Source organism: Seriola aureovittata, chromosome 16 (assembly GCF_021018895.1).
Source record: "Seriola aureovittata isolate HTS-2021-v1 ecotype China chromosome 16, ASM2101889v1, whole genome shotgun sequence".
Classification (NCBI taxonomy): domain Eukaryota; kingdom Metazoa; phylum Chordata; class Actinopteri; order Carangiformes; family Carangidae; genus Seriola; species Seriola aureovittata.
The window spans coordinates 13,192,972-13,203,535 of NC_079379.1; the positions used below are offsets into that span (position 1 = coordinate 13,192,972).

At 38.2% G+C, this 10,564-nt stretch overlaps 2 protein-coding genes across 7 annotated transcripts; both read left to right on the forward strand.

Annotated features, from left to right (window-relative positions):
- Nucleotides 1-1,551: 1,551 nt before the first annotated feature.
- On the forward strand, nt 1,552-6,497 carry LOC130183309 (probable 2-ketogluconate reductase). 6 transcript variants are annotated; one of them, XM_056398599.1, is made up of 7 exons: nt 1,552-1,928; nt 2,361-2,482; nt 3,855-4,233; nt 4,439-4,610; nt 4,891-5,069; nt 5,160-5,256; nt 5,789-6,497. In XM_056398599.1, exons 2-7 carry the CDS (start codon nt 2,366-2,368, stop codon nt 5,943-5,945), a joined length of 1,101 nt encoding a protein of 366 aa, XP_056254574.1. In that variant the 5' UTR covers nt 1,552-1,928; nt 2,361-2,365; the 3' UTR covers nt 5,946-6,497. The 6 variants fall into 6 exon arrangements, with proteins under 6 accessions (XP_056254574.1, XP_056254575.1, XP_056254576.1 ...); XM_056398600.1 differs by having other exon boundaries at nt 1,553-1,928; nt 2,365-2,482; XM_056398601.1 differs by lacking the exon at nt 2,361-2,482 and having other exon boundaries at nt 1,569-1,928.
- Nucleotides 6,498-6,947: 450 nt separating this feature from the next.
- psmg2 (proteasome (prosome, macropain) assembly chaperone 2) lies at nt 6,948-10,048 on the forward strand. Its single transcript, XM_056399325.1, has 7 exons — nt 6,948-7,154; nt 7,510-7,681; nt 8,108-8,166; nt 8,469-8,587; nt 8,669-8,848; nt 9,278-9,398; nt 9,606-10,048. The coding sequence occupies exons 1-7, from the start codon at nt 7,098-7,100 to the stop codon at nt 9,684-9,686; spliced, it is 789 nt and encodes a 262-aa protein (XP_056255300.1). The 5' UTR covers nt 6,948-7,097; the 3' UTR covers nt 9,687-10,048.
- The last annotated feature ends 516 nt before the right edge of the window (nt 10,049-10,564 follow it).

Sequence of the window (10,564 nt, forward strand, 5' to 3'; positions counted from 1 at the left end):
TAGACACTAGGAAGATGATATCTGGAGGGGCGGAGCTTCTGAAGATCTGGAAAGAGTAGAGGACGAAAGGGAAAGACAAGAGAGGTGCAGGAGAAAAAGTGTAGCACAGGAGTGTCCAGGTGGGAGAGAGGAAGATTGGAGAAGGTGAGGATGAGAGACACAGGTGCAGAGGAGGAGTCAAAAGACAGAGGGAGGAGAGGAAGAGCAGCAACCTGTCTTAAATTGGTGAGATTATGCAACAGTCAAAAGCAAGTAAGCTGCTGATCTGCAGCTGCCTTGCACACATGACCATCCCTGATGGTTTGGCTCATTGCAGACACACACACGTACACACACACACACGCACGCACGCACACACACACACACACACACACACACACATACACACACGCACATACACGCACATATACACTCACACCTCCTTATCACCAACTTGCACGAAACCTATGAGGGAAGTTGCATTTTATAGTTTAAAGAGATGACCTTGTGACTGTCCACAATCTCTCATCTGGCACTTGCTGAGAAATAGCAGCAGAAAAGTGGCAATGACAAGTTTCCAGTGTGAAAGTTTGCAACTGAATGAAAAGTTGCATTCATGCTCAACAAATGTTACGGTTGAAATGAAGCTTGTCTTTTTCTCTTTTTTTTTTAAATCTACTAAAGAGCATTTAGTAAAAGAGAATCTTAAAGGTGCAGGAAAGTTCAGGAAAGAACTCAGTCCATCTCCGATTAAAGTGAAAGAGGCTATATTCAAAATATAAAGGATGTCTGGAAAGCTACAAATTCATAGACTTCTAAATTCGTACAGACTGTTTCAGCAATACATACAACATCAACATAAAAAAGACAGTTGAATCCTTGTTTACAATGCATTTTAAATTTCACAGTGTAAATGTACAGTATGTTAGGTCAGAATAATAAATGAGATGCAAGAACAACGAAAAAAGGAAATTAAAGAATTGTGATGGCTTTGATTAAATATTGAGAGGTGGAGTGGAGTCAGTGTGGCTAAAATGTAGCCTACTAATTCAATTTTGCATTATGGCTATTTTCAATGTGTCAATGTGTTAGTGACACCTTGTGGTTATATGTTCAAATGACATCTGTGGCCCTTGATGTGGTGACATTAATGTCTTGAAATTGTGGGGATACCTTATCAAAAACTCATCCAGCAGAAACCTGTTGGTGACCATTTTGCACACCGGCTCTATGCTCTATAGACGCTTCTCTCACACACCTGCACATTTTGTTCATCTGTATGTTGCTGTCATTTCTCATACACTCAGTTTTCTTAATGTCATTATTTGGTCTTTCACATTTTTTTGTTTTTCATTTTACTCCACGCTTTCATGAAATGCAAATCTCACATGTTAGGGTTTATACCTTATTGTGTTGATGCTAAAATACATATATTTTTCATATCCGTGGTCATAAATTTTGTTGGTGAACTGCCATTTTGCATGCAAAAATTTTGACTTTTGAATTATTTTTCTCTGCTAATCATTATTTGCTGCTACACTTTTTATTAAACTACCCCTTGAGGATAATCATTTTCATGTAAGCAAATCTCAAATTACATATACAGTGGAGCTTAAAACAAGCAGACTGGAACAGGTAAGCGAACTAGACATTATTTTTGGGCAGTGGGGTAGTTACTGACCCTTGATCACAGTCCTATAGCGCTTAGTTTTGTGCACCAATCACTACCCTGGAGCTCCTGCCTACCCGGTTCACCGCTCCTCTCCATGTCACGGAGTGTAGACTGCCCTTTGTTCTGCTTGGGTTACTCTGTTTAATCTTCATCCAAAGCTAATGTGAGGACAGGACTTGATCAAATGTCTTCCTCTGCCTCCTCCCTTGTAACCCTCAATTTCTACTGCAGAATCAGGAAGCACCAGGGTTGAGGAAAATTATCTCCGGCTGAAAAGGTGAGAACTTCACTCTGACAAACAGACAAAAAAATAAATAAAATTGCTGCCATTTAAAGTATTTCACTGCTACATAAATCAAATACTTTTGGATCATTTGTTGAATCTTTCTCACTGAGCACCCATAGTTTGCCCGGGATTGTTAAGTTGACCTACAAATGTTAATCATTTATTCATAGCAATTTGACCTGTGTACTCACTGCATGCACATTCTTTTTCACATATATTAAGCATATGGAGATATAGTTTTGTATTGCTTTCCGTTGCGTTTTATGTTCAGTCTCTTATGGATTTTTTGCACATCAAATCAGCTGTTAGTGTCGATTACCTCTCGCTTTTCCACCAAGCTTTACAGACGATCATTTCTGCTGGGCTTTTGCTTGTTGTGTAACATTAAAAAAAACTCTTAATTGACAATTAATAACTTGTCAGCCAGAATGACAAGTCTCTGCTATGCCGGATGTGTGAGGAGACTGTGGGGTTCAGCACAAGCATCCCGGCTTCTTAAAGCGACAAAACTGCACAGATCTGTATGTCAGCTGCAACATAAAAAGGTATTGTGGAATTTGCAAGTCACAGTTTGGGCATTAGATTCATTTTAATGTACAAATACTGGTACTAATACCCTTTTAATTAAGCTCTGTTACTGTATTAATTTTGTCCATCCTAACCTCATGTTTTACATGACAACAATGGTATCTCCAAATCTTTATACAGTTGAAATATTTGAAATATCATAAGCAGTATATTCTGATCTTTTGAAACAGGTGATGTAAGAACAATGTAATGAAAACTATCGATGAAAGTTACAAAAAAAGTTATTGATGGATCATGAAATGGATTTAGGGTGTTTGAGTGTCCTCTGTCTCAGCATGTAATCCCAGACTGACTCCATGGTGTAAGACTCCTTGTTTTTTATGATTCTGGCTGTATGTATGGGTTCATTGTCCTGCTGCAGACTGACCAACTAAATGCATCCCTGATGGTATTGCATGATCGGTAAGGCTCAAAATATGTTTTGCACAGTACTATAGATAAATCACAATTTATTATTATTATTATTATTATTATCATTATTATTATCATTATTATCATTATTATTGTCATTATTATTGTCATTATTATTGCCATTATTATCATTATTATTATTATCAGCGGTAATAGTAGTAGTAGAAAATTATTTTTGTTGTTAGTTCTGGTACCACTGTTAAGAAAGCTCTTATTTTGAAATCCTCCAAATTCCCTAACTAGTTCTTCCTGGGTCAAGAGCAGAAGGAATACTTGTGAGTGCAGTCCGGTCCATTCCTGATTTCTGCAAGTTTTTAATGCTGCAGCCGATTTTTCAATATTTATACTTGGCCTTTACATGTGTCACTGGTATCATTCATCATAGTTATTGTGTGTGTGTAATCAATGAGAAGTGATTTGAGTAACTAAGGCATCCATCTTGGAAACTAGTATAACAGGTCCTGATTTTGACACTAGTGTATATCAGTAAGGCAATATTTTGATTTCAAGCACTGAACATGCCCCCCACCCAACCCACCCACACACCCCCCACCCCCACCCCTCACCCCTGCACACACAGATTAAAATATTTTAACAACATATTGTAGGTGGCAGCTTCTGTACGTCCAGAGCCGGATTAATCCACTAGGGGGCAAAAATGTAGTACTGACGCCCATATCAACTTCTCCCATCTCACAATCATTGTATTATAGATTAATAATAGTAAGTAACTCAATTAATCACACATTAATACAGTTAATATCAAATGTTTTATTTTGTGGACTTTACAATTATTTCTCCTTGTTTCATACAGTATATTGTCTCCTGTGTCTCTTTTATCTTTCTCTTTCCTTTGCCTGTAAAGTACTTTGTAACTTCTGTCTTAATAAATAAAGTCTACTTACTTGCTTGCTACAGGTTATGGAGGAGGAAAAACCATGGGCTCTGATCTCAGAGGTGGGCGAGCAGGGTTACCTCGAGAAAGTCACTGATATAATGAAACAACACTTCCAAATCATCTGCTACAGAGACTTTCTACAAAACGCCGCGCTGCACGGTCCTAAAATCAAGGCCATGTTCGTGTGGAACGCCTGTCCTGCAGCTGAGCCCTCACTGCTCCGTTCACTTCCATCGCTGAAGGTGGTTGCCAATGGAGGAGTGGGCATCGACCACCTTGATGTGCCGTACATCACCAGTCTCGGGGTGAAGGTGACCAACACGCCCGGTGTGGTGAGCGATGCCACTGCAGATATTGCCATGGGTTTGCTTCTGGCATCAGCACGGAAGATTGTTGAGGGTGAGGTCAAAGGTCGACTCAATCCTGACCTGATGCGACACAGCTTTAGTTCAATTCCAAAATCAAAAAACTGAACATGATGTATTTATGAAAGGTTTTTTAGCAGAAGGCCTCATCTGGAGAGGTAGTCAGATGAGTTTATTACAGCACACTACATCCTGCATATGATTTAGCGATTAAAGTGTTTTGGTTCTTCTCTTTATAGGTCACCAAATAGCTGTTGACCCCAAGACTACCCACATACCACAATGCCTGATGGGAGTTGAAGTCACAGGGTCGACTCTTGGGATCATTGGAATGGGACACATCGGATACAAAATCGCTCATAGAGGCAAAGGATTTGACATGAAGATCCTCTATCACAACAGGAGCAGAAGGTGAAAGCGTACTGAAAAAATAGATAATTGGTTAATTTAGAAATGGTAAAAAACAAATGTGTCTATAAGCTATTCATCATTAGATTTAATTTGCAGACTAATTTATATTAAACACAAGCAAAACATCTTGAAACTATACCTGTTGTGTAGTCAGAAAATAAAGCTTGTATATATATTACTAATAAAGCCTAAAACCAGATATCTGAAAGAAATATATTAAATCAATGAATTAAAGAGACAATGTCAGTGATCACCCTCATCTTTCCTCCGTGCTGTTCAGGAGTGTTGAGGACGAGCAGGCAGTGGGAGCGAGTTTCTGCCAGAACATGGATGACCTGCTGAAAGAGTCTGACTTTGTGATGCTGGCGGTCAACCTGACCCCTGATACCACCGGTCTGATCAGCCACAGAGAGCTGTCGCTCATGAAACCCACAGCAACACTGATCAACATCAGCAGAGGTGAGGATAAAGTTCAGAAACCAAAGCAACTGTTAAGGTTATTCTGAAACTGTGGTCTTTTAGTCTGATTTTGTTCTTTTTGTGTCTCAGGTCTGGTTGTGGACCAGGATGCTTTAGTTAAAGCTCTGCAGTGCGGAACGATTCGAGCAGCTGCATTAGACGTGACTCACCCTGAACCTTTACCAAGGTCTCATCTGTCTGAAAGCTGCCACACTCTTCAACCAGAATCACTATACTTTCACATCAACTGTGCAAAATGAATGTTTTACCATTTGTGCTGAAACATGGAGTGCACTCACATACAAGATATCCAGGGACCTCAGCACATTACACACAGCATTTGAAAAGAAATAATAAAGTCTGTGCTGTTCATTCATTTGCAATGAGAAACAGTTCTCACCTTGGGGTCAGGACCAAGTTGTACTTATTCTTATTATTTGTTTGAAGCTGCACAAGTTGATATTTTTCATTAATAGTGGATCAAAAGATTATGCTTTACATGAAAGGAGTCACTTATATTTATGAACACAAAGAGAATAATTCCCTGCAGCTTTACAGCAAAGACTTTTAGCCTCTTTTAGCTCATTGTTTTTGTTGTCTAGAGACCAAGAACCTAGAGGTTTTCCAACATCTAGACTGCATTTGATATTCAAACAAACAAACAAACAAAAACAACTCCTTGCTGGCTTCTAACAACTTCTCTTCTTCATCCTGTGCAGGGATCATCCTCTACTTGGTCTTTCTAATGTGCTGATCACCCCCCATGTTGGCACCAACACTTACACAACAACCAGAAGGATGGTGCAGAGGATGGTAGAAAATGCTGTGGCTGCAGTGAAAGGCCTTCCTATTCCTAATGAAGTCAAGCCAAACTGACTTAAATTATAGTAAATTATCTGTCTGAATTTAGTAATGTTTAATTAATGGCATTAGTGTCTCTACTAAGAAATAGATTAAGTGCTTTTACTTCCTCATAAATGAGTTTGGTTGTACTTTGTTCTGTCTAATGATCTATCACAATCACCCTGACAACTAATGTATCAATTCAAATCACTCTTCTGTGAACAAGTGTTGGATAGAAACTGACATGAGGATTTTTATAGTTTTAGTGTAGTCATAAAACTTTTTTTTGGATTAAATGACTTTTACATTAAAATGCACAGTTTATGACAAAATAAAACTACCTCACATTTTTAATTTTCAGCAAGTGTACCTCCTTTTGAGGTCCTATGAACTTTAGTTTTCATAAAACCTTGCAGAGATATGACCTCACATCCTGGTTTGGTGGCTTTGTTGTATTTTCTGATTAGCTGTGACAAACTAACACTTTCGAAAATCAAAAATCCATGTGATAACTTCTGTGATGCTTGGTCTGAAGATAATCTGTACCAATTTTAGTGAATATTAAATAAAGGATTCAAAATTGCATTCAAAGTCTTGTTTTTGTTGTTGAATTAATACATTACAAAACTATATATATTTTAAATTTAAATTATACATAATATAATATAATATATTTATAATTATTAGATTTTATTTTTTATGTATTTTTTGTCTTGCTAATTTTGATTTTTTTAATTTTGAGTTTTTAAGATTGTGCTGTTTGGGGGTTGGGGGAATTGTGAGTTCCTAATCTCTACTACACAGTAAATCTTTGCGGAGCTGCAGTTTGACCGTTGATATCCCTGATTATAATAGAAACTCCTAAAACACTATTTCAAATATATAACCTTAGGAAGTATATAGATCGATAAACACAGATAGTGACCGGCTGTAAAGGTCTTTACTATTTCTTTTCTTTTTTAAAAAAAATAAAACTTCAGGGATATATTTGATTCAGGCATTTACAGCGGCTACTAAAGCCGGTTTATCATCAGTCATCGACGGCGAGTGGGGGTCCAAAAGGTCCTCAACACCAGGCATGAAAATAGAAGTGAAACCTGACTGGGGAATATAGTTTTAGTTATTATAAAAGTTTTTAAAATCTTTACCCGTTTGGCTCCGTGTGTCAGCTACCTGAACAGCACCATGTTTATCTGCTCAGATAACTCGCCACCCTCTTTCAAAGATTTCACCCTCGTCATGGTGAGTGACACATCAGGAGGCATCATATAATAACTGTACTATCCCTCATGCAGTAATGTGTCAGAAGCATCTGAGCTCTGATCTTCAACTATTTTACATAATTTATTTTCGTTATGGATTAATGTGCTGATCATTTTCTGAGTTAATCTATTAATTGTTTGGTTTGTATAACTTAAGTGAATGCTGACCAACGGTTTATAGTCTAGACCTATAAATGATCTAGTTTACTGTAATTTAAGACAAGGAAAAGCAGCAAGTCCTCACGTATGAGACGCTGGAACCATGACATGTTTTGCATATTTACATTAAAGAAAGCCTCAGACTATTAATAAGCTGTTGTTGATTCTCCCTCCAGCCAGCCGTGGCTGTCGGTAATGTGGGTCAGCTGGCAGTGGACCTCATCGTGTCGACTCTCAACATGAATCGAGTGGGCTACATACACACAGACTGTCTCATCCCGATGGCTGGGAACAACCCATACGCCACCTGCAAAGAAGATGCTGAGGAGCTGCACACCCCTGGGGAAGGTACCATGTTTGGGTCTTAATTATTTGACAGCTGTAGATGTGTAAGTGAAGTGTGTTCTTTATTAACTAGCACTGAGGAACTTTTTGTGGCATTTTGTAAAATTTTAAATTCTACTATAACTGATAGTAACTTTATTTTTCTGCGAAAATATTGTTAGTTATTTGCAGTACTTAAAGTTTTAAGGTAAACTTTGTTGTACCTTTTTTTACGATTACACTACATTTCCTCAGTCATTTGTTGTCAAGGACTAAAATGAAGACTGGATGATGTTTCAACAAGTTGACCAGACCAGAGTCTCAGTGGCTGTTGGCACACTTTGAATAAAGTGTGATCTGAGATAGTGTCATCAGCAGTGTGAAGTGAAAAGAAATCCAACGCAATCCCAAAGTCTAATCCTCAGTCTGTCGACCGGCTTTCACCCACAGTTTATACAGCACCAGAACTGAAGTTGGCAGTTCTTCAGATCAGAGCGCCAATTATTCAGGTAAAACCAGACTGTTGCATCAGCATGAGCTGATTCTGTGAATCCTTTTTTTATTTTGAATGAATTTGAATTCGACATGAATAATACTGCTTTACTTTAATTCAACAACCATGCAAACCAAGTGTTTTTTTTAGTTTGAGGACTACCTTTTTAATTTTATAATAGGTTTTTTTTTTTTTGCTGGGGTTTGTTTTAAGAGGGTGTATTTTTACCTTCTGTGATGGTGTAGTTTGTTTTCCCTTGAACCCAGACTGGAATTGACATTATTATATTTGTTGCTCTAACCTTTGTTTTAATTGCAGACAAAATCAAAAAAGTTTCGTCAGTTGGTCGTGTCTTGGATCAAATCCAGCGGGTTCTCCAGGACTGTAATTCTGTCCAGTAGTCATGCCTACCAGAGAGATGACCGACAGCTGGAAGGGTAATAACAAAGTCCTTCACATCATCAGTACATTTCTTTCTATTCAACTCTAATCAACAAACGTGTATGTGTGCATTGTAGCACTTCTTTGAGGTACCTGGTCACTCCCTCCCTGCTGAAGGTGAGTGCAGATGCTTTGAAGGAACTGGGCTGGAAGGAGATGGAGCTCGTGTCAGCTTTCCCAGGACTGACGGATGCCGACACAGAACCACGCCTCTGCATACCTGGAGGGGGCATCACCAAAGGACTCTACACAGACAGGTAGAGATAGAGAGCTGCATCAGCCTGCTGGCAGCTTCATACAGACCTCAAATCATGATTAATCTGAAAAAACAGAGAAAAATTTGAATATGACTATTTGTATGTAAATTAAAAGGTGAGGCTACTTTTAGAAGCTTTTAGTGTTAAGAAGTAAAAAAATAGAGTTGTAACTCCTGTTTGTCTATGCAACATGAAGCATAGTCTTGTCACCTCTTGTCACCTCTCAAACTTTGGTTGGGTATATTTGAAATGCCTATATATTTAAAATCTAGCTGGAGCTGTATCTTCCATACAATGGTGACGAAAAACAACTTTCCTGCTAAAATGTGTTTTTAATTCAGCATACTTAAATAACACTGTAAACAACTAAATATTGCATTGTGATGACAGCTTGTTTGTCTGACCATGTGTGCTGGATGTTGTGTTTAGTTGTTCGGAGGATCTTGCTCTGGCTGTGCTGCTGCTCTTCTGTTCAGAAGGGGACAACATCCCAGACGCCTTCACCCTTGTCAATCACCTCAACGACTGGCTCCATCTGCTGGACAACCCTGTAAGTGACAACTGGAGCAAACAAGATGTCTAACACTGCAGTTTTGTTGTTGTTGTTGTTCCAATAGTTCTCAGTACGATATGAAAACCTACTTGCGGTGACTGAAATTTGATTAAGAAAAACTACTCTGCATAGCAAAAATCTCTACAATCTGCAACTTTAAGATTACAAATATCTAATCAACAGTTTGTCTTACTCCTGTTTCAGAGCCAAGAGCCCAACAAATGGAAGATCCCAACCTCCTGGAGTCTTCTTTTTGGCAGTGGCATCCCTCCTGCACTATTCTGAAACACATATATTTAGTTTTTGCTATTTTTGGCTTATAATTAACATGACACCAATGCATTTTCAGACCTTGGTGAATTATTGGCTGGGGTCACATCTGCTTAGTGAGGAGTTTTTGTGTTAGATACTGGACACTGATGTAAAACAGTGAATTATATTGAGTTTACCTGGTCTGGACCAATAACTTGGCAATCCCATAAGAACCTTCCTACTCTTGGAAATTTAGAGCAGTTTTCTTTATTTTGATAATAATTTTTAGATGGACAAATATTACATTATGGACTTGACCCAAACGTGCACTTCATTGCTGTTTCCTAGTATTGCAGAATTTGAATGTTTTTTCCAATAAAAGATTGTTAAAAGAATTCAGTGTAAATTGATCTAAAACAACAAAGACTCTGTTTGTGTTGCTCCCACTGGACTTCGCCTCTGCCTATTTGACTGAAAGTGGTTGGCCAGGTGCCATATTGTATTCCTGGTAGTCCCACCCACCCTAGTAATTTGATTCCTCTCTACAACTTGTTACTACATCTTCCAAAGTGGTGACAACAAGACAGCAGTCTGATTCATACTTTGACTTTGTAGAGCTAAGTTGGTGGTTTTCCTTCTATGTAAACGATGGTTTCTGGGTGGTTTCTCTGTAGACTGGCTGTGGGAAAGGAATGTCCTGACAGCATTTTTAAGAGGAATCATAGACTGAGAGTTTGGCTCTGAAAAGGAGAAATATAAATTAAACACTAAAACCCTAAAAATATGCAAGATATTACTAATGATAATTAAGCCATTCATAAATCTTTAAAACAGTTAAACAAGATTCTGAGAATATTTTCTAAAAGCAACTAGAAATTAACATGAGAAGATCAATAAAGCTCCTATACTTG

Bases quoted from the DNA above. Each gene is read 5' to 3' on its own strand.
- psmg2 (XM_056399325.1), top strand. From the start codon at position 7,098: ATGTTTATCTGCTCAGATAACTCGCCACCCTCTTTCAAAGATTTCACC. The intron at 8,167-8,468 runs GTAAAACCAGAC...TTTTAATTGCAG, and splicing joins TCAGAGCGCCAATTATTCAG to ACAAAATCAAAAAAGTTTCG. The intron at 8,849-9,277 runs GTAGAGATAGAG...TGTTGTGTTTAG, and splicing joins AAAGGACTCTACACAGACAG to TTGTTCGGAGGATCTTGCTC.
- LOC130183309 (XM_056398599.1), top strand. From the start codon at position 2,366: ATGACAAGTCTCTGCTATGCCGGATGTGTGAGGAGACTGTGGGGTTCA. The intron at 4,611-4,890 runs GTGAAAGCGTAC...CGTGCTGTTCAG, and splicing joins TATCACAACAGGAGCAGAAG to GAGTGTTGAGGACGAGCAGG. The intron at 5,070-5,159 runs GTGAGGATAAAG...TTTGTGTCTCAG, and splicing joins ACTGATCAACATCAGCAGAG to GTCTGGTTGTGGACCAGGAT.